This window comes from Typopeltis vanoorti, chromosome 16 (assembly GCF_054136105.1).
Source record: "Typopeltis vanoorti isolate ZY-2024b chromosome 16, IOZ_Tvanoo_1.0, whole genome shotgun sequence".
Classification (NCBI taxonomy): domain Eukaryota; kingdom Metazoa; phylum Arthropoda; class Arachnida; order Uropygi; family Thelyphonidae; genus Typopeltis; species Typopeltis vanoorti.
In genome coordinates, this window is record NC_143564.1 from 60947719 (window position 1) to 60972480 (window position 24762).

Genomic DNA, 24762 nt, shown 5'->3' on the forward strand with positions numbered 1-24762 from the left:
ATCATTGTGAAAATTTTCTTATAATAATTCCTCATATCATTACAAGAATCAAATTCAAGTCTTTTCCAACCAAAAAGTACACACTGTACTATCCTTTCAACTATGCTAGCAAGTGCTATTGTATATGTTGTAATTGTTTTCTATAATTGATACTTGAAAGAACAAACAAAACTTGGTTTTCCAGGAACCAACATCAGAAACTGGTGCAGCCTCAAAGCAAGCAACTCAGCTTGTTTCAATAAATTAAGTTTCTGCACTAAACTTCTTAATTTCTATTGATTAATAGACTTTTTTCAAAAAAATCCCATCTACAATAGCACTTGCATAGCATAGCATATCACATTAGTACTACCTCAGGGTGAAATAGGAGTTAGAAATCTAGTCTAAAGGCCAAACATCTCTTCCCCTCCAATCAACTAGGCAATACAAATGGCAATTTGTCTAATGTGCTCCAAATAGAAACACTCACAATCATAAAGTTCAGATATATTAAAATTATCACATGGCAGAATATGGATATATGTGTTTGTGTCACTTTTGATATTTTCTTAACTGCCTCCTTCTCAGTATAAGAGATTTCAGGCAGGTGTTGTAATAGCCAGCTTCCTCTTTGCATCTTGATATGAGATATTTTGTTAAGTTTTAATCTTTTGTATCTCTTTTTCATCTTCCACCTTTGGCATGCATCAAAGTAAGCTGGATGCTCTCTCTCACAGCTGACACATTTAGGATTCTTTACAGAACAAATTCATTATCTTTATTCATGCTCTTTACCAGCACAAATGGTAGAGCTACAACATGCAATTTGGGCATGTACATATTTCTGCATTTAAAGCAACTTAGTAGATTAGGGATGTAGAGCCTAACAGGACAGCTGAAGTACCCTGCTTTTACCAATGATGGAGGTATGGGCATATCAAAAGTAAGGATAAACTTCCTGGTCAGAACTAAGTGACCATCCCTACATATCAGGATGCTCTGTATGACTTGATCTTTAAGCTCTGACCATATCTTCTCATCTGGAGCATTAAGAAGGTTCCTTTCCAATATCACACCTCTAGAATATATGAGTACTTATGAGGTATTACTGTAATTAGTATCTCCCCTTATTGATGTTGCTCTCAGGAGTTTTTTATGATTGTTGTTGAAATGATGTTTCAAAAAGAATGTCACCAGAATGTAGTTTTATAACTGTTTTGGGCAATTCTGCCAGTGCTTCTAAACTCTTCTGAATAAAGAGGGGCAACAGTTTTCCTACTGGCTTTTTACCTGTTTTGCATGGGACGAGAAACACTGGTATATGTATTCCAGATGTCTTTAGTTTCTTACTTCTGTTATTAAATGATATATCTACTGTGTCTGCATTTGGTTGGGCCTTGTAAGTTCTTCATCCTCAAATTTTCGGGGGGGGGGGGAGCTCTTACAAGGCCCAACCAAATGAGATTCCCATCCACCACAGAGTCATACATGGACACCTACTATCTGGCAAGCAACAAATACACTCAGAAGTGGAATGCCAGGATTACTCTGGAGCACTGCAAGAAGTAAACTTTAGGTCCTGTCCATGGTCCATGGAGTAGGAGCCTTACTGTAACACCGTTGACTTTTGTAGACAAGTGCACTAGTCAACTGATCCTGGCCGGGCCATCCAGAGCTGCCCATCTTGCAAAAGCTGGGGCTAAATTAATGCAAGACTGACAGAATTCAACCCTTTCTAGATGTCCATGGATTGCATTGCATGCAGGATGTCAAAAGCAGAATCTCCATGATGAGGGCCTGGAAGGTAAGATAGTAAAAAACGATCCAGAGAAGAGTATGAAGAACATGAAAAGAATAATACAGAAAAAGAAGAAGAATGAAAAGGGCCAGTACCATCACTGTGGAGAGGGGACTCCTTTCAGTGATGGTACTGGCCCTTTTCATGCGAGGTTTCCATGTGGAGACTACTTAGGCACTGAACAGAGCTATTTAACAGCAATAATCTGCAAATGCATTACAAAGGTCAAAAGACTGAATAAGGCAGGTGTTAAATGGATGAATAAAGGAATTAAGTACAAATTTTGAAAGAAGAATAAGAAGGCTGTAGGGGCAGCACAAGGTTATTATTGTTGTAATTAGAGTACAAAGATCAGGCTAGGAAGGTGGCAAGAACAGCAAAAGTGCAATTTAAGCAGAAATCAGCTAGTCAGGTCAAGAAAAATCCTAGATAGCTTTCAATATGTGGCATAGAAGAAAGAATTATTATGGCAGGAAATCATAGATTTCCTTCATTAACATAAGAGGATATAGTTAAGATATTCAGTGAGCAGCAGCAGAGAGCATAATGGAGGTATTCAGTGAACAATTCATCAGCATTTCATCCTCATCAGTGTGACATCATGAGAAACTCAGTAGAGGCAATGGGAAAGGATGGACTGCTGGTGAGTGAACAACAGGTATATGAGAAATTAAGTAAACTTGATGTTAATATAAGACAATAAGATTTGATGACATATCACCATGTCTTGAGCCTTGGCATACCTGTTTAACAAGTCTTACAATGGAATAAGTTCCAAAGGAGTGGAAAAATGATAAAATTGTTCCACTTCATGAAAATGATAAGGCTGAAGTTACAAAATATAGGCAATCTGTGTATGCAGATTTGTGGTTAAGGTGTCAGAGACGTTGGTGAGAACTAAGATAGAATTGATTTGATACCACAGTATTCTTGATGATGGTCAGCATGGTCTTGTTAAAGGAAGGTCATGTTCAACCAATTTCGTTTTGTTCTATAACAACGTGATGAATGCATTGCAAGAGATGGGATTACATATTAGATTAATGAGTTGGTTAGGTGACTGTCAGACAGGTGTCAGTAAGATGTGTATGTGGACAGAGAATCCCAAAAGAGGAAGTCACTAGTGATGTGTTGAAGGGTTCTGTTTTGAGACCTTTGCTTATCTTGTATATTAATCATATGGGGATGGATTTAACTGAAAATATGCAAGTGTTTGCAAATAATGAAAAATTGGGAAGGATTCAAGTAGATGTTGTTGCTCTACAGGAGGATTTGAATAAATTGTATGTCTAGTAAAGTGAGCAGAACTGTCAGTTGTATGTTGCAAAGTGTAAGGTGCTGAAATCCTTACACTTTGTGTAAGGATTTCAGGTAGGAAAGGTAGGAAAGGATGGGATATAAGGTAGGAAAGGATGGGATGCAAAGCATACACTTGAAAAAAATTGAAAAAGAAGAAAGGAGTGTAGAGGAGATTAGAGATCTGGGAAAGTGGACAGGAAGTTCCAAAATAATGATCATAATGATGCGGAGGATCTTGACATGCAGAAATAAAGAGATTATGGTTCTGTAAAGTTTAACATTTAATTTAATTTAATTTAAAATTTAATATTTAAATATCTTTATATAATTTTGTTTTTAAAAATTGGAACAAAAGATATATACAAATAGTGTTGTGTTGAAAATATTGTGCTTGTCAAAATTATTCTGTTTCAAGAAGAAGCAGCAGTGCTTAGTTAAACTGATAGATAACTAGTGAGGCAGTTATGCCTAACTGTACTTTCACCAATAGAAACAGTTTTCTGTACAACAAGATGCATATATCTTCCTACATTCATTTTGAATTAAAATACTTGTAAAACATTGCTCATAAACATATCCAGTCCACCATTACTGAACCTCTCTTTGCTGTTTGTGATGCCCAGCTGTTGTAATATCATTCATGCAGTGCAAATTATGGATAATAGAATGTATGCTGTACCATGATGTGAAGCAAACAGTTGAAGGACATGAGAAAAGAATAGTGAGAGAGAAAAAGATGTAAAAAGGAATAGATATAGGAGAAGGAAAGGGAATGTTGTAAATGATTCCTTTTAAGAAATAAAGAAAATAAATGTAAGGAAGGAAGGAATGAATGGTGATTTTCTGCAGATTCCTTATTTAAGTTCTTAATGAGAAGTTAATGTGTTTTCACTGCTGTAAATTTTTTTTGCGGTTGAAGATTGGAAAGAAAGCCATTCTGTGTTTGTGGAACTGACACATGTCAAGTAAAAACACAAAAACATTCCAAAATAGCTGTATTCTGTTTCACTACTAAATAGTTGAAGATTATAAAGTAAACTATTAATAGCAGGGAAGAAAAAGCTAAGCTATTGAAAGTTTATTTTTCACTTGGTTAGACTATAATAAATTTAGTTTAATCCTTTATCCAAGTGTGAGCAAACAAAGTTTGCGCCTGAAAGTATCTTCAGGACTGGGGTAAGGTAGTACAACACTGGGCAACTTGTAGCAAAGGTGGACCAAGCTAACATCACTCCTATCTCAGTATCTCCCATAATGCAAAACACATCTCCCCTTCCCGTAATGCATCACATTATACATATCTGCAAGGAGATGTGTTTTGCATTATGGGAGATACCGAGATAGGAGTGATGTTAGCTTGGTCCACCTTTGCTATGAGTTTCCCGGTGTTGTACTACCTTACCTCAGTCCTGAAGATACTTTCAGGCACAAATTTTGTTTGCCCCTGAAATTTGGTCTGTGTAGTAGGGCTTCAGCACTTTCTTTATATAAATGTTCATGTTTATATAAAGATCTATGTAAAAGTTTCGACTTTTCCCAATGGATCCTATGGTTTGGGTTTTCAACTCCATGTTGAGAGAGACCAGATTTCTGCGGTTTGAAAAGACGAATGTGGTCTTGGTGTTCCTAGATGCGTTTTCTGAACAGGTCTACCTGTCTGTCCAAAGTAAGACAAATTGCAGGAGCATGGGATCTCATAAATGGCAGGTAACATCACAGGTGAGAATTTATCCTTAAGAGAAGGTAACAAGTTATAGATCTGGTTGATGGGTTTGTAAGTAATGGCATTGGTGTTCTTCAACAGCAAGAATGTTGAAGAATGCCATGGAAAAGAGGATATATATCCCAAAAACAAAAGCATGAAGGTAAGGATCTGATGTTGGGACCTAAATCAGTGGTTCTTCATTATAGCTGCACAAGAAGTGTGCATTAGTGTTCAAATGTAAAAAAGAAGTCAGAGGAGCTAGGTCACCATGATTTTAAAGCAACAGATGGTTGGTTGTCTCAATGTAGATATGATATTAAATTCAAGAAAGCACATGGTGAAAAAGACAGTGCTGATGTTGTAGTGCAGAAGAATGGAAATCCACGAAAGTAACCAAAATGTCTTCAGAAATTTTGTGCAAATGATATCTACAATGTTAATGAAACAGACGTGTTTTTTTTTTAAATTGTGCCACTGGATGATTCTCTCTTCTAAAATCATGTAAAATTGTCAGGTTCTAAGAAAGCAATGAATTGCATAACTGTGTTATGCTGTTCAAACAGGTCAGGAACTGATAAAAAGAAACTGTTGGGTATTAGGAAAAACAGTAAGCCACAATGCTTTAAGGGGCTAAGAATGGATTTTAAAGAAAAATGTTAATGGGATGTATAGTTAAACCAGAAATCAAGAAAAGTTCTGATTCTTGAAAATTGTGCAGCACACTCTCACTGTTCAGAGTGTTTGACAAACATCCAGCTGGAATTTCTATCTGCCAACACTACATCCTTGGTGTAGGCAATGGATATGGGAATCATAAAAAATTTGAAGGTGTTGTACTGTACAAAGTTGAACCACATCTTAGAAGTGATTGAAGAAAATATACTGATATCATCTTCTGCAGCCAAGGAAGTGAGTTAAAAAGTTAAACCTTCTTCAGCATTACAGTTCATTGCTGATAGTTGGCAAGAAATAGGCAGTAAGACAATTCAGAACTGTTTTTCTCACTCGATTTAAATCATCCAGGCTTGGAGATACCTGAAACAGTCAAAAGTGAAGATGAAGCCACTTCAGAAGTGTAAAAAGTTAGGAACTATGAAGAATTCGAAAGTACTGACAATAATGTTGAATGCTACAATGAAAGCGAAGATTGTAAGATTGAAATCTTTCAAAGCATTCTATCAAACACCAAGATGAGGATTAGAAGGCAAAGAGAGTGAAGAAGATGGCACATCTGAATTCAAACAAGTGACTACACAGGATGCCAGGAAATTTATTGATTGTTTACAAGAATACTTCATGTAGGAAGGTAATGAAAGCAGTCCACTGTCAGCACTAGATGTCTGTACTGATTTTGTGTACTCGGTCAATTAAAAGAACATGCCTTGGTAGACTGGATATATTCATTTAGCAATAACTACTAAAAGCTGAAAAGTAAGTATGAGCATATTTTTTATATAAGTTACATGTTATATAAATTGAATGTTTAAATATCAAATATTTTCTAATGTGTTGTGTACTTTGTTTTAATAGGATTACATTGAAGGACAACAGGTCTCGGTTGATATTGACAATGAGGAAAATTTAAATATGTACATATTTTGCTACCATAATTATTTGGAATAAACAATTTATTGCTAAGTGAAATGTTAGTTTGTTTTTATATATATATATATATATCTTTTTTAACTATTAACATAAGAAACTTTGCATAATTGGGGCAGCTGCTTAATTGGGTCAAAATGAATGTTCTAGCCAGATGTGTCCCAATTAACTAGCATCTACTGTACAATGAAAGATTATGCTTCATCCAACAGGTGAAGATGGATGATCTCTTATACAACTGTAGCATACGTTAAAGATGATCTCTAAGATAACTTTATTACTAAACAGAAGAAAATTCATGTTAAAATTTATTTATTTGTATAATTTTTGCCTAAGTTTGATAGGCATTTTCAGCATGCAAAATAGCAGAATGGCAATTACACAATAACAGAAAATTCTAAAATTTATTATTATTATTATTATTGTGCCTACTCACAGTATTCCAATATTGATGGTTACTCATAAACGAATTCTTAATTTAAACTGAACTTTTACTGCATAAAAAGAGTGTTTTTACTTTGTGAGTGATATATATATAGATACTGGAAACATATCAGTTCTTATATTAAAAACAATTTAGCTTTTAGAACAAAATTCTAAAAGCAAAATAAAAATTAAAGGTAAGCTTACCAAAACTCTAAGCAGCCAGAAACGAGCTTGGAAATACAATGTCTTTGTAGGATTAACAAGAAACAGGATCACTACTACCACCAAAGTAAGAGGATTTGCATATGCAGGAATATGTATAATATTACTGTACAAAAATGACAGTGCACTTAATGCCCACATAAATCCAAAAACTGCTGCTATCTGAAAGATATACAGTAGTGAACAAATTAATCCGAACACACATTTAAAGAAAAATTTTAATTTTGCAAGAAAATAAATACAAAAATTAAATTCCAACTTTACCTAATAATTTATATGTGCTCCTCTGTTCCTATAAAGTTCATTAATTCGATTTTTGAGGAACTCTCACTTTTTTTGAAGTGTGGCATGGAGCAAGATCCTGTTGGAAGATGAGTTCTTTGTCTTTCTGAATCTGTGGAGCCACTCTTTTCTCCAATATTTTTATGTGTTGGTCACTTTTCATCATTCCATCAACAGGCACAAGTGATCCTGGACCGTCATGTGTAAAACAACTCCAGAACATCTTTTTTAGCTGGGTGTTTAGAAGCTTGTTGAAGGTGGGTGAGTGGGAGAGATCTTCTCAGCTGCTGATTTGTGAACAAAGGGTACTCACTCTCCTTGGACAAAGAAATAGCTCTCATCTGAGAAAATGACCTTCTTCCAATTCTCAACAGTCCAGTCTTTGTACACCTTCGCCCATTACCACCTCTTTTTCTGCATAGCCCTCGTCAAAGTTGTTTCTTTTTTGGTTTGTGGGCAATCCTTCCTGCTTCCAACAATCTTCTACAGACTGTCATGTCAGAAACATTAATCCCACTATCTGCCAACTCTTCATTTAAATCTACAGCAGACAATCTTGGATTCATTTTGCTTTTCCTAACTAGTAAATGATCTTAAGTATAGTTTGCCCTTTTCACCCACATTTTCCTTTTCTGTTAGGAGAAAAGGTACCTGTCTCCCTAAACCTCTTTAAAATCACATCAACGGTACCCAAACCATGAACACAATCATTTGCAATTTGCTTTTGAGTTATGGAGTGTGCTGAGAAAGAGTACATATATTTGAATTTTTCAGATGTATTTGAGATGTATAAATATATAACAATGTTTGCATTATTAAAAACACACATTATTAATGAATATCATAGAGACTGTTAAAACATGCAGCACTCGACCAAAATAGCGAACTAAAATCAAAACCGAAAATAGTAAAGCAAAACCAAAACCAAAATTATTGTGAACTGAAACAAAAGCAAACAAAAATGCTGCTGTATATTATTATCTATCATTAACACCCCAACCAGCCAGAACGTCTATAGACATCCAGCTAAATCTGGATACGATTCTGTAACACCTACTGAATAACATGGATAAGAAGTACAATTTGGTTTCACTATTTCATCCACATCAGCCAGTAGGGAGGTTAAAAACCTGATCTAAAATGCATACAGAATACAAGAAAATGAATGCTCGCATATAATCAGAAGAGCTATAAATAAATCTGCAATGAAATTTATAAATTTTTAAAGGGTGATCTTTAAGATGTTGAAGAAACTGTAAATGTTGCAGCACAAAAAGAGAGATTTGCATGTTAACACAAATAATCATAACCTACAAAACTACAAACAGTACATCACTACAGTCCTGAGTACTTAAAAGATTCTACAAATTTGGACTAAATATTAAATTTTATCTAAAATGTAACTGTGTTACAGATATCGGGAGTCTTGAAAAATTATTAATTGATATAAGACCTAACAAAGTTTTCCCAGTACAAAAATTAAAAATTCGAGGGACATCCAGAAAGTAAGTTCCACTGGGCTGTCAGAGAAACAAAAATATACTTACAAAAAAACTACTGGAAATTAAAGTAGACATCTTTCACTTTCACTACTTTTCTACATAATTTCCACCATTGTTCAGGCACTTATCATAACGGGGCACCAAGAGTTGTACCTTCATCGTAGAAGGTTGCCACCTGTGACGCAAACCACGTACTGATTGCTTCTTTGACCTCATCATCGTCTTGAAACTGCTGGCCATCAAGGAAAGATTTCTGATGTTTGAACAGGTGAAGTCACTTGGTGTGAGGTCAGGACTATATGCGGGATGATGGAATTATTCCCAGCCGAAGGTGATGAGAAGTTGTTGTGTTATGCCAGCCGTGTGTGAGCGGGCGTTATCATGAATCAAAACAACGCCCTTGGTAAGCATGCGAAGTCGTTTTTTCTGGATTGCACGATGCAGTTTCTTAAGGGTTTGGCAGTACATACTTGTGTTGATTGTGGAGCCTTGACCCAAGAAGTCTACCAGCAAAATTCCTTGTCTGTCCCAAAACACAGTCCACATGATTTTCTGAGTGGAAACCGTTGTCTTCAATTTTGTCTTGACTAGTGATGAGGTGTACCTCCACTCCATGGACTGTTGTTTGGATTCAGGGGTTGTGTGCGACACCCAAGTCTTGTACCTGGTGTTGTGTCCTAATTTACGATTATTAGGTTTTCAACTATCCTTACATGTGAAACTCTACTTGTCTTTATCCAAATCTTATCTATATATGAGATATCACCCAAATACAAATATTCAAGCTTCTTCTCCCCTTAGTGTCCCTAAATATTTATTTTATACTATGCCTTTCAGGACATTTAGTTTAAGATATAAAATTCAAAAACAAGGAGTAATCACCAAAATATGTCTGAGTGTGAAACTAACATGCAGTTGTGACCTTTATCTCGTAACTTAACAAATCTCCCCCCTGCGTGATTAGGATCGTATGTTGTTACAAGTGGTGCATTGAGCGTCAATCTCAGACAAATGTATTTTCAATGAACAAAAGTTTATTGAACTCTTAAACATGGTACAATTCATTCTTTATCAAATAAAACTCAATTCAATACTAAGAATATATAATACAAATTTTCACTAGCTAAACACAAGTATCAGGTTAAGAGCCTACATGAGAATTGTGATCACATCGCCATAACAGATTCTATACATACAAACATATATAATCCTTGAACCAGTTGATCCTTTGTCTAACCCCTTACTGGTTTGATCACGCCATAATTCTGTATTTTCTAGGACATATATAATCAGATACTCTAATTTTCTCACTAAGACAATATGGATTAAATTATCCTTTCGCTGAGCTAATACACACTTTTGACCTTTAAAACTCTCATAATTAAAATACAATGTACATGCATAAATCTCTAGGCACATGAATTACGTATTAATTAATAATAACAAGCTCATTTTTATTCTAGTTTGACATGTATTAAGTCCTAGTATAATTCTCATTAATCCTTTCAACTGTTCAGTAATTGAACAATGACTACAGTTACATATGATTTGTATTGACACGAGATTTTACAGTACCTTTTGACTTGGGTCTTCTACACTGGTCTCTACCTTTTCCGATATTTTACCTTCCTAGGACGAACTCTTCTATAACTTATCACTCCTAAGTTCTTTTGGCACTAAGATGGGCTTTCACAATCTTTACCTTACATTCTTCAATCAAGGACATACAATAGGATCATCTTTTCTATGGCTGTGAAATTCACCACATGGGCACTGACTCCTTTATAGAATTTTCTTTCTCTCGTTACGATCACTGGACGATGAAACACACTGACATTATCTTCTCCTCTTTTTAACTAAACGGCGTCCCTCATTTCTTACAATAGGAACACAGAATCGAAATCCCGTACTTTGTTTCCTTATTGTGTTGGACGGGGAAAACTCCAAACCCGTCACTCAGGAAAACCGCTTGAGACCTATACAAAGACTCTTGAAGAAAACTCTGAGGAAAAACGCCTCGTGGGGGGGGGGGGTTCCTAACCCTTTTATATGATGACCCCTACCGGCACCTTCTTCAATTCCTTTTCTTCCCCCCTTACTGGAGTCAATTTCACTGACCAATTAGAGTAACGTTTTTCTGCTAAAACATTATGCGGTCCGTGTGCACGCGACTGACACGTGACGAAGTCTCAATTCGGGAATTATGACCTTGAGCTTTGGTTTTTGTTTAAGCTAACCTCTATGTCATCTATTCTAAATTAATCCCCTTTCCAAAATTTTCTAAGAAGTAACTGGAATCTTTAATCTCTTATTTCAAGTGTAAAAACTAGCCTCTCACATACAAAATTCTTATAACTAAATATTATACAATCAATGTTCTTGTATGAGTTAACAATTATTTCTTTCAATATATTTATTTCATTTTATACTAAGATGCAAGCACTATTTTCTCATTAAGGTTTCTACTTGTTAAATTGTGATCAAGTAACTTCTCTTATGAAGTTTGTAAACTTCATAAGAGAAGTTACTTGATCACAATTTAACAAGTAGAAGATAAGTTATACAAGGATCACAAATTTAACACTGGTGACAAGTCTGCTCAGGAAAGCATCTCCATCCTCATGGTAGCATGTCAAGAATTCCAACGCACTGCCAAGCCGATTCACTTTGTGTTGTTCTGTAAGCAACTTCAGCATCCAGCGTGCACACAATTTCATGAAGACATGAATGTGAAACTTCTGGAAATTGCAGCGAGAGTGATGCCATTGTGAATCCCCTACTCAACTTCTCTTCAACTGAACACACCAAATCATCTGTCACTAAAGATGGTCGTCCACTCTGTTCAGCATCGTGCACATCTATACTTCCTTCATTAAAAAGTCTTACCCATCTTTGTACCATTGATTCACTCACTGCATGTTCTCCATAAACCTCAATAATTTGCCAATGAATTTCAGCTGCTTTAACATTCCTCACATTCAAGAAACGGATAACTGACCTAATTTCACATGCAGTGGGCGATTTGATTTTCTTAGACATTATAAACACATACCAAGTAGCATATGCACTGCGAGAATGTCTGAAAATGGCACCAACACCTTGCTAAGGAATCCACAAACTCAGCACGTATGAACATCATTGCCATCACATTGAAAATATTTAAAAATGGAACTTACTTTCTGGACGTCCCTCATATAATGCAAGCCTTATAGTAGAGAACTTAATAAACAAAATTTAATTGGGTTTGAGGTATATTGTGAGTAGTCGCTCATGTAAAATTGGAGATTTTTATCTCTTTTGTCGTGTTTACTAAAATAAAGTGCCAAAAGGCTTCAGTTTGGCGATGCAAAGTTATGTAAGTAAAGTGGATATTATCCAGCATTATTTCAAAGTCGAATGTAGAAACTATGAAAGTTTTGAAAAATAAGTTGACCAGAGATTTTATGGAAATACACTCACTGGCATTCATGAGTTGCCTTAGTGTGGACTACTTAGAAAACATAAACACTGCCAAAGCAGCTATATATTTGCTTTCTATTAGTCCATTTGGATAAGATTTCACTGGCCTGATAGTTGTTTCCAACTGGTTGGTTCCCATCAGAGACCAAGTACTATTTGAGGAAAACACCTCTCTAAAAATCAGGTGATCCCCTGGACCACTCCCTAAGAGTGACCGAAAGATCGTCCAACTCAGCGTTGGTTCCACTCAGTGGTTCTCCAGCTCACCCTACTACTGAGCAGAGCTGCTCATATTCCAGGGAAAAGCATCCAACGACAAAGCCCCACACGGGCCATGCCTGAAAACACTTTTCCCTGGAGACTCAAGTTGCTCTCTCAAGGCAAACCCCCCAAAATCTAAGCCTCCCTCACCAGGAGTGAAATTCTGGAAGAAACCTTAAGAGAGAAAAAACTCTCGCTCAGTACTAAGGAACTTGAAATGTCGGAAAGGTGTATTTTTTGTAAACTCTCGATCAGTGCATAAAGTATTTATTAAAACAAAGAGCCAAAAGTCTTCAGCTCAGCAATAAAAATTATATAAGTAAAGTGAATATTAGATCCAGCATTATTTCAAAGTCGAATGTAGAAATTATGAAAGCTTCATAAAAATAAGTTGACCAGAAAGCTTACAGGAAAACACTCATCGGCATTTCCAAGTTGCCTTAGTGCACACAACTTAGAAAACATAAACGCTGCCCAAGCAGTTATATATTTGCTTTCTATTAGTCCATTTTGAGGTTTCACTGGCTTGACAGCTGTTTCCAATTGGTTGGTTCCCCCTCAGAGACCACACACTGTTTGAGTAAAGCACCTTTCTAAAAATCAGGTGATCCCCCAGACCACTCCCCTCTGAGTGACCAAAAGATCGTCCAACTCAGCACTGATTCCACTCAGTGGCAGGCTCACACTACCACTGAGCAGAACCGCTCATATTCCAGTGAAAAGCACCCACCAACATGGCCCCAATAAAGGCCCTACCAGAAAACACCAATCCCCAGAGACTGAAATTGTTCTCTCAAGGCAAAACTCTCCACTCACTCTCCTGAAATCTTAAGCCTCCTCCCCATCAGCAGGAGCCAGATCCAGAAGAAATAAGGGAGAAACCTTAAGAGAGCAAAACTCTCATTCAGTACTAAGGAACTTGAAATGTTGGAGAGGTGTATTTTTATTAAGAGAACTCTTCATCAGTATGTAAAGTATTTACTAAAATAAAGAGCCAAAAGGCTTCAGTTTGGCGATGCAAAATTATATAAGTAAAGTGGAGATTAGATCCAGCATTATTTCAAAACCGAATGTAGAAACTATGAAAGTTTTGTAAAAATGAGTTGACCATAGAGCTTACAGGAATACACTCACCGGCATTCATGAGTTGCCTTAGCCTTTTAGCTCTTTATTTTAGCAAATACTTTACGCACTGACCGAGAATTCGATTACAAAAAATACACCTCTCCAACATTTCAAGTTCCTTAGTGCTGAATGAGAGTTTTTGCTCTCTTATGGTTTCTGCATAGTCTCTAAGGAGAACTAACCAGTTCAAAACAGCTGTCAGGCCAGTGAAACCTTACCAAAATGGACTAATAGAAAGCAAATATATAGATGCTTGGGCAGCATTTATGTTTTTGTAAGTAGTCCACGCTAAGGCAATTCGTGAATGCCAATGAGAGTATTCCCATAAGCTCTCTGGTCAACTTATTTTATGAAACTTTCATGTTTTATTGTGTTTTTTCCTTAGATAATTAGAGTTTTATAGTATATTAGAGTAGATTTTCATGTTTTTAAAGTATTTCGTGTCTTGATAATATATTTTTATTGTAATATTTCCATATTAAATACAGGTGTAAAATGGTGCTAAAAACGCAGAAGAAACAAAATGCTAACAAGAACAGCAAAGTAGTGAACAAGAAGATTTTCTCTACTAAAGACAATATTAAAGAGGATCTTGAAAATAATTTAACCTCTGAGTTGCTAGGCTAAAACAGATTATTAGACAGATGAGAAAAATACAGAAAGTTAAGGAGCATTTAGAGGAACACAGGAAGAATAAAAAATTTCAGCAACAAAATGGAAAATAAAGCACAGAATCATGTAAGTAAGTGTGTAATAACAAAAATCTAGTAAGTAAAGTTGATTATAAAAAGAAGGATGCTATTTGATATAATAACTCTATCATAAAACATGCCAAAAATTTAAAACATAACGCAAGCAATTCAAAAACAGAAAAGAAAAGTAAAAGTGATCATAATTGCAGTAAGCACTAACGACTTAAGTTCAGTATGAGAGAGGACATGAAAGGGTTGATGGAAGAGGCAACAGTGAAGTGTGAGAAAGCAAAAATAGTAAGTACATTACCTCGATATGATAAAAATGAATTAAGAAGAAGGGCTATGATGGCAAGTGATTTGATGTGTAGGCTGTGTAGAAGGAATAGAAGCAAGTATTTGGATGTGCACAGTGAGTTTGAGGGAAGATTGGATTTGTATAAGAAGGATGGCCTACACTTGAATGTGTTTGGCATCAGGAGTCTTGAAAAATTATTAATTGATATAAGACCTAACACAGACAGTCAGGGAAACTGAATTCTGATGGGAGGAATCGTGAGAATCTGTGTGTAAGAGCAACAATGTTAGGTAACTGTGTTAACGTTGGGGATGGTTATCATCATCAAATTCCTGTCATGTACCCTCAAGGTGTGTACAGGATATGATAGTAGTACATGAAAAATTTACATCATTACTAACTTCCTGTCTACAATTTTCCTCCAAATCAGTCTGTTACTTGTCAAGACTCCAACATTATCAGATCTTATATTTATATCATCTAAGGCACTTTGTACTGTATCAATCCACCTATATCTTGGTCTTCCTCTGGGTCGTTTTCCTGCCAACCTGACAGAGAACACTTGTTTTGCTAATCTTTCCTCGCCAATTCTGATTAAGTGACCATACCACCTGAGATTAGCTATGCTAACGTTCCTGGATGCCGACAATGTCAAGTTCTTTCCTAATATCGGCGTTTTTAATATGAAAAATGAGGATGTCATATGAAAAACGAGTTCACACCTCTATCTTTCTCAGGACTCTCATATCTGCGGTCTCTAGTCTTTGGTCAAGTGTTTTACTTCTGACCCAGTTCTCAGATCCATAAGTTAAAACTGGTTTGAACACATTCTTGTATACAGCTAATTTACTGTTCTGACTAATTTCTCTCTTATTCCATATGAATTTATTCAACTGACTTCCTACCATACCAGCTTTGTTGATTCTGTTGTCTATTTCCATATTTAATTTACCATCTTCACTAAAAATCGTGTCTAAGAAGCTGAAATGTTTTACTTGTTCCACAGGTTCCCCATTCACAACACAGTTGACATTTTCAATGATTCTTCCTATTTTCATTGTCTTTGTCTTTTTATTGCTGACCTTCATACCATATCTATTACACCAGCTACTTAATTTAGTCAGGGAATCTTTCAGACTTGTAGCGGATTTATTTAGAAGTATAACATCATCCGCATAAAGCAAAGAGCTGACATTAACAATTTTGATATCATGTTTAATACCACTTTCCTTCATAATGTGATCCATATAGATAATGATTAACAGAGGGGATAATGTACATCCTTGTCTCACACCGGATTTAACATTAAACCATCTTCCCGTACTTCCTTCAGTTCTAACTGCTGACATATAACTCAAATAAAGACGAAGTATTGCTTGATATAATACCCCATTGACAACATATAACTATAGAATATTGAATAGTTGCTCTCTTGGCACCTTGTCATATGCCTTTTCCAGATCGACAAAACTTAAATACAGATCTTTGTTACATTCCCATGATTTCTCAACTATTTGTAGTAAAGTGAAGATCTTAGAAATTAATAAGATTCTCATAGAAAGGCTTAGACATTGTTTAAACATGCTTATTAAATAATTTAAGAAATTTACAACGTACACCGGATATAAATTAAACTAAACTTTAATCTATATTTCCAATATTTTGGAAATGTCACGTTGCCATCTACACAGGAACTTAAAGACACGTGCATGCAGGTACTACACACAGTAAATGAGGACGAAGCAGGAAGCTATTGTTTCTTCTAAAAGTCCTGATGGTGCCCCCTAGTGGGCTATGTAGGTATTCTTGACCATTGGGCTGAAGGTCTTCTGATGTAAGTCTCCCAAAATTGGGGCAGTCTCATGCAACCAAATTTGTTGAGGTTTGAACTGTTTCTTAGGGTTGAGACTGATTCCATGAATAGCCTTTCAAATTTGAATTTACTACGGTGTATTACCGTGGCTTTCTTCCACTGTATTCTGTGGTGTGTATCCAGAGCATGGTCTGCAAGACCAGAGTGGCTGTACTGGAGAAACCGGATGTAGTCCTTGCCTTCTGAAATTCTGATATTTGCTGTCCTGCCTGTGAAATGAAGATCTGATTCTGACAGCCTCTATTTGGCTTGAATCCAGCTTGTTCTTCACCAAGCTTTTCTTCCACAATTCGGTAGGGAAATACCTCTGTAATTCTCACATTCAGTTTTATTTCCCTTCTTGTATATGGGTACTATGAGAGCTCTATTCCAATCATCGGGAATTTGTACCTCTGTCCCGGCCTTCTGAACTATGCAGTGTAGCCACTGTAAGACTTTTATACCAGAATACTTCAGCATTTCTGGTTGAATATCATCTACTCCAGCTGCCTTTCCACATTTCAGGTTTTTGATGGCTTTTTCTACTTGAAGTATGGATATGTATTCCTGACTGTATGCCTGTTCAGTGTTTTTTAACACTGTGCTATCACAGCTAGTTTCATTTAGCAATTTTTTGAAGAAATTACTCCATACTTCAACGGATATCTTTTTCGCCTTTTTCATATCACCTATATTTCTCTAATTTCTTTTACACTACTCTTTCCTCCATTTCTAAGCTTCTTCAACAACCTCCAGAATATTTTGCCACCTTCTTGATATTTATTTTCTATGTTCTTGCCAAAGTCCTCCCATGACTTTTGTTTAGCTAGTTTTACACAGTGTTTAGCTTTTTTACATCTGTCTCTGTATTCTCTAAGAGCACAAGCTGACTTATTTGCCAGGAACTTTTGATAACCTTTCTTCTTTTCCTTCACTGCCTCTTTAACTTCCCGTGTCCACCATGGAGATTTTTTCTATCCTTGCAGACAACCTCACCACATGCCTCTCTGGATGAATCAATCAGGGTTTTCTTTAAGGCTTGCCACTGAATCTCAAAGGTTTGGTTCCTGTTCTCAAACTCTTTCATTTTTTTCTCCAATAATCTTTGTGTATTTTAGTCTACAGTTCATATCTGAGAGCTGCTCAACTTTTAATTCGCTTTAAAACTTTCTTATATATTATTCTTTTCAATATGAAATACAATTTTATCCTGCTCAAGACTAAATAGTGATCACTTCTAATTTCAAATCCTCTGTACACTCTGGTGTCCTGCACAAGGCAGAAAACATCACTATCAACAATAACATAGTCAATGAGACTTTTCTTATTCCTAGCCTCTTCTCTCCATGTGAATTTGTGCACATTTTTATGTTGGAACATGGTGTTAGTAATAACCAGTGCATGTCATGAGCAGAAATCCAACAGGTATTTGCCATTATTATTAGCTTTGCTCTTTTCTCCAAATTTTTCCAAAATATTTTTGTATGTCTGACAACCATTTCCTACTCTGCTATTTAGATCCCCAATAAGGACCAACATTTCTTCTTTCAATGTGTCAGTTGCTTTCTCTAAAGCCTCAAAAAATTACTCCACTTCTACCTTAGTAGAATCTTCTGTGGTTTGATAGGCAGAAATAAGTCTCATTGTCCAGTTCCCCATTCATATATTTGCCGACATCACTCTACTTGAGACTGCCTGCCATCGTATTTATTGTTGAATACTATGGCTGCTCCTTCTTTTCCTTGATTTTCATTGCCTGAATATAACATTTTGTATTTATTGCTCAGAAAGATCTCATCAGTTTTTGTCGCCCCTATTATGTCGATCTGGTACTTATCTAATTCGTCAGCCATAGCTCCATATCTTTGCCATTCAGGCTTCTTATGTTGATAGTACCGATCTTTACCTCTGGTGATGTTGAGTTGGGATATGTGTTCAGATTTGTTCCAGTGGCTGACTTTTCACTGTTCGCCCTGGTTCCCTGGTGAAAACTACGGGAGACTATGTTTAACCGGGTGACGCCCCAGCCGGTATGAAATTTTGTCATGTTGTACCATCATTTTGTATTTTGGTTTAAGCTAATACGAATACAATTTGGTCAGCTAAATCCCAAATTGTCAGCCCATCCTCGTTCGTTCAGTATCCAGGTAGATACCCAACAGGGTGCACCATGAGAAGGTGAGGATTAGATGTTAGATCAGAAGCCCTGGTCGGTTCTCCGCATTTCTTTAAAGGCTATGTGGAGGTCTCCTCTCAGTTATACAGCTTTGACCCTTAAGCACCCCTGGGGATGGTTATTATTATAGAAATGATTATGAATAGAAAATAATTCTGTATTTGTCCAGTTTGGATCAATCAAGCATGTGTAATAATGTCAGCATAAGTAAGGAACTAGATAAGAACAGAGATCTGCAAGATGCCAAACTGTGTCACGTAGACCACAGACAGGTGTAATCAAAATAGCATGAAGCTAATTTATCATGTCTATACATGAGTGATAGGAGTATCAGAAACAAAAAAGTAGAGTTTGTTGCCTCGGTTAATATATTGGGACCTCATGTTGTAGTCATTAGTGAGACTTGACTATCAGAAGCAGAGGTACTAACTGGTATCATGTGCAAAGAGTACAGTATTTTTAGGAAGGATACACAGGATAGGAGAGGAGGGGGAATAGTGCTAATGATATCAAATATCTTAAATCCTGTAAGAGTTGACTCATGACTGTAATACTAGTAACAATTTTTCATGTGGCAGTGGGTTTGAAGCCATCTGATGTGAGGTGGAGTCTAACAAGATTAAATACACAGTGGGGTGCTGTTACAGACCTGGTGGATCGATTGTTAGTGAAAAAAAAATACATCAACAAATAAATACCATGGGTGCGAAAAGAGTAATCTTGATGGGGACTTTAATTATCTGAACATTGACTGGGTAGTTATGAAACCGCATGAGAAAAATGAAAATGACTTCATTGAGATGTTTCGAGACAACTTCCTCAAGCAGCATGTGACAGAAGGAGTTTCAGTTAAAGACGTAACTATTTTGCTTCCTGTTGCATCATGTTGTATTTTGATCACTGTCACAGTGATCATGCAATACTCACTTGGGAAGTGGCCAAGTTTATGAATGTTGTATTCAGAAAAGGTTACATGTTGAACTATAAAGCAGGAAATGATGACCACCTAAGGGATATGCGGGGTTCTGTGCCATGGTGTGGATTTTGATGGTGTGGGGGAAGTATTTAAAAAAATACTTAAAGATGCGATATCTGAATGTGTCTGTAGAATTTGAAGAATGAATAGAGCAGGAGGAAATGATGTAATCTAATTAAGCAAGAGATTTGTAAGAAAAAGATGATGTGGAAGGAATATCACATGCATGTCAGTTATGGTAATTATAAGCAGCAGGGCAAAAAAGTCTGTACAGAAAGCTAGGTCCATGTATGAAAAGAAACTGACTCTGCAATTAAAGACAACCCAGAAGAATTCTATCATTATGCTGCAAGTAAAAGAAAGAATTGAAATTGAAAGAATAACTCTACTGAATGCAGATGGTATGTGGGTGACTTATGCAGAAGTGATTGTTCAACTAATGAGCAGCCATTTTGCTAAAAGCTATCAACCTGGTATATGCAACAATGAACTCACTGCTACCTCTTCACTGCATGAGGAAACTCATGTGGATGAGAAAGTACTAGAGCTATTTCCCAAACTGAATAAGTATTAAAAACAACACGTAAGTCTACAGTAATAACTTTAATTAATAAATAAGGTAGATATTTCATACTAAAACTAATAGTACTACATCTTCAGTGTTACAAACAGATAGGAATAGAATACAAGTAACGAACATTCGGTGGATCACCTATTAAAATACAATGTTGTCGCAAGCTAGGAAATGAAAGAAATTAATAAATAATTAATATTTAAGATAATTAGTTAGGTTTTTTTAAATTACATAAAATAAAAGTCTCCCAGATCTTCAAGAGAGAGAGGCAATCATTTTGATTTAAATTCTGTCGGTGTAAAAAAAAGCTTCACAACTTCCTTTAAAGAGGCGTTCATATTTGAACCTGCATCTATGAAGGAGAATAGCTTTATCCCACTGGATATTATATGTAGTGGTAATACTGTGCTGTGCTTTGCTAGACCAGACTTCTGAGGTTTGTTGTAATCAATATAATATTGATGTTCTTTAATTCTTTTTTCCACAGAACGGCCAGTTTGTCCAAAATAAGAAACATCGCATTCAAAAGGAATTTGGTAAACTCCAGCCAAAGACAGAGATGACAGTTTTTCTTTTGTAGAAGGCAATAAGGAAGAAATTTTGTCGATAGGAATATAAGTGGGAATCAATTGGTACTTTTTTAAAATTCTACCTATAGGTTCTGAGATTCCTGGAATGTAGGGGATTGGAACTCTGCGAACTGTTGAAGAAACCTTAGGTATTGGAACATAAGATTCAATTATCTGTTGGATTTGATTAAGGTGGTAATTATTAGATTCCATTAACTTTTTCATGATGGAAAGTTCTTGTTGTAAGATTTCTGGAGAAGAGCAAACCTTATGTGCCCTATTAATTAGAGATTTAAGAATGCCAAATTTTTGAGAGGTGTGGTGAGCAGACTTTTTATGAATGTATCTAGCAGTAAATGTGGGCTTTCGAAAGATGCTTGTAGATAAGGTACCAGAAGAAGTTTGAGTAAGCAGGATGTCCAAAAATTATAAAGTACCAGAATTTTCCTTTTCCATGTGAATTAGATACGAGGATGAAGGATATTTATCTGTTGTAGAAAGGTGGAATCATCTTCAGTATGTGACCAAACGGCAAAAACATCATCGACATCGATACCAAAGAGATGGTTGAGGGTGAATGGATGAAAACATAGTCTCTTTGAATTGTTTCAAAAAATAGTTAGCCAAAGGTGGAGACAAAGGACTACCCATAGCAGTACCTTCAACTTTGTAGAACTTGTTTTTCCAACTAAAATAACCTGAATGGATAACAAATTCGAAAATCTTTGCGATATCTGGAGGGTAATCTTTGTATAATAAATTGACTGTGTCGGCTAATGGGATATTGATAAACAGAGATACAATGTCGAAACTGACTAACAACTCAGACTCTTTGATTTTTAAATCCTTGATTTTTTCCAGGAAATCTGTTGAATTTTTTTCCTTATTGCCTTCTACAAAAGATAAACTGTCATCTCTGTCTTTGGCTAGCGTTTACCAAATTCCTTGTAAATGTGATGTTTCTTATTTTGGACAAACTGGCCGTCCTGTGGAAAAAAGAATTAAAGAACATCAATATTATATTGATTACAACAAACCTCAGAAGTCTGGTCTAGCACAACACAGTATTACCACTACCCATAATATCCAGTGGGATAAAGCTATTCTCCTACATAGATGCAGGTTCAAATATGAACGCCTCTTTAAAGAAAGTTGTGAAGCTTTTTTACACCGACCGAATTTAAATCGAAATGATTGCCTCTCTCTCTCTCAAAGATCTGGGAGACTTTTATTTTATGTAATCATTAAATAAAACTAATTATCTTAAATATTAATTATTTATTAATTTCTTTCATTTCCTATCTCGCGACAACATTGTATTTTAATAGGTGATCCACCGAATGTTTGTTACTTGTATTCTATTCCTATCTGTTTGTAACACTGAAGATGTACTATTAGTTTTAGTATGAAATATCTACCTTATTTATTAATTAAAGTTATTACTGTGGTTTAAAGTTATTACATAGTATAATTATTAAAAACAACACTTACGTGTTGTTTTTAATAATTATACTATGCCACAGGTTCCCCTCTAAAATAATAAACTGAATAAGAATTCTGCAGCAAGAACTGGGATGATGATGGGATATCAGCATGGATGCTAAAAGAGTGTTCAACTGAAGTGGCTATTCCCTTGACCAGGCTATATAATTTGAGTCTCAGAACAGGGAAGATTCTGCAGGAGTGGAAAGAATGTAGTAATCCCATTGCACAAGGGTGGTGCAAAGACCGACATATCAACACTCCTGAGATACCGACAACCAATCAGTATCTCAGGAATGGTGGTGAAGATTTTGGAAAAGTTGGTTAGGGGCTTGCATTCAGAAATGGGTTGACAGAGAATCTCTACTTTGCAATGAACAGCATGGGTTTACTAAGGATATGTCATGTTTTAGCAACTTGCTCATATTCTATAATAATGTTACCACTGACTTAGACAAGGGGAATGGATACACCATGATAAGTTTGGATTTTGCTAAGACTTTTGACAAAATACAGCATATAATACTGTTGCTAAATTGGAGAATGTGGAATTAGATTATAAACTATTGTAATGGATAAGAGGATGGCTGACTGACAGATATCAAAAAGTGATATATGGGGGGTGTGAATCTGCAAAATTCAGGGTAACCGGTCCTTAGTGGTGATGCAGAGATAGGTAGGGTAATCAGGAGTACTGCTGATATACAGTACTTGCAGAATAATTTGAATAGGCAGGAATTGCAGGCATGTGAAAATGGCTGTCATTTCAATGTTAATAAATGTAAAGTCATGCACTTGGGGTGATCCAATATCATATTATATTGGTGGGATTATGCTTGAAGAAACTGATGAGGCTAGGAATCTTGGAGTTTTAGTAGACAGGAAATTGAAGTTCAAGGATCATATAGCAAAAATTTAAATACAACTCAGAGAATAATGGTAATGCTGAAAATAAACTTTGACATATAAAGATAAGGAAGTCATTTTGTCTCTTTACAAGGCCTTGATAAGAACTCACTTGGACTACTGCACACAGGTATGGTCTCCTGTTTCCATGGTGATTCTGATACAGTGGAGCGAGTGCAAAGGAGGGTGTCAAAAATGAATATCAGGATTGTGGAATACAGATTATGAAGACAGATTGAGAATGTATATGATTGAGATGTACAAACTTCTGAAAGGGTCATACATTATTTCAGTTGATGGAATTTTTCATTTTATGGAGGGTGGGGAAAGGACATCCTTGTAAGCTGAGAATGGATGCTGGTAAGAAGGGGATTAGGGCTAGATTTTTCTCTCTTAGAGTAGTGCATGATTCGAATGGACTACCATTGGATGTTATGTGGGCAAGTAGCATGAATAAATTCAAGAACTGGTATGACAGCTGGTACAAATAGTATGGCCTTCCTCAATAAGTTCCCGACTCCCTAGAGATCTCTCTCTTAATAATAATAACTGCTCTACAGTTGATTGAGCAAAAGATATTCTAATAACAGTTGCTTAAGATAAATAATATCTCTCAAAATTCCAGCGCTGATAAGCCATCATTATGATTCAAACTGAGACAATGTAACATGGACTCCAATTACTTCTTCAACAAGCTTTCATGCTTAAGACTTTGTGGATGTGCTGTACATTCTTTCAAAGGATCTTATTTGTAGTATTCTACAAAATGTTGCAATTACTAAACAAATATTACTCTATTCTTAACAGAAATCCAATTCATGAACTTCATAATCCCGCAAACAATCTTCTGAGAACCACTACAGAATTTTCTAGAAATTTATGACTGTCGATTTGTTCACTTCATCCTTTGTTTCCCCCTATTATATGGATTACCAAAAATTTATAAGGAAAATACTCCATTTAAATCCATTTTAACAGGCATTGATTCTCCTACATATAAACTCTCAAAATATTTGGCCAAATTATCAGCCTCGACCTCTTCTTTCCTTAAGAATTCTGAAGATTATGTTCAGAGTGTTAAAGATCAAATTATTTTCAGAGATCTGGTTATTTAAGGAAATTTTTGCAGTGGGAAGGATTCCTAAGGAGTGGAAACAAGGCAAAATAGTACCACTCCACAAGCATGATTATAGGACAGAAGTTTCCAATTATAGACCAGTCTGTATAACTGCAGTTGTAAGCAAGGTGTTGGAGAGATTGGTTAGGGATGGAATACAGGATTGGGTTGATGGACATGGCATTCTTTACTATGGTCAGCATGGATTTGCAAAGGGTAGGTCCTGTTTTAGCAGTTTACTTGCATTTTATGACAGAAATCCAATTCGTGAACTGTGTTAAATAAGGGAGAATCATACACAATGATATTCTTGGATTTTGCAAAAGCATTTGAGATTACCATATGATAAGTTGGTGTACAAGCTCCAGAGGATGGGAATAGATAGTATATTGGTTAGGTGGATTGGACATTGGTTCTCTGAACGATACAACAAGTTGTGTATGATGGAGCAGTGTCTCAA

The 24762-nt window shown here is 35.9% G+C and overlaps 1 protein-coding gene across 1 annotated transcript in view; it reads right to left on the reverse strand.

Annotated features, from left to right (window-relative positions):
* LOC150098060 (solute carrier family 53 member 1-like) overlaps nucleotides 1-24762 on the reverse strand; it is a 235703-nt gene that overhangs the window by 79350 nt on the left and 131591 nt on the right. Inside the window, exon 10 of the mRNA XM_090406669.1 lies at nucleotides 7014-7193. Coding sequence (XP_090262795.1) covers nucleotides 7014-7193 — 180 coding nt within the window. The remainder of the gene's footprint in view (nucleotides 1-7013; nucleotides 7194-24762) is intronic.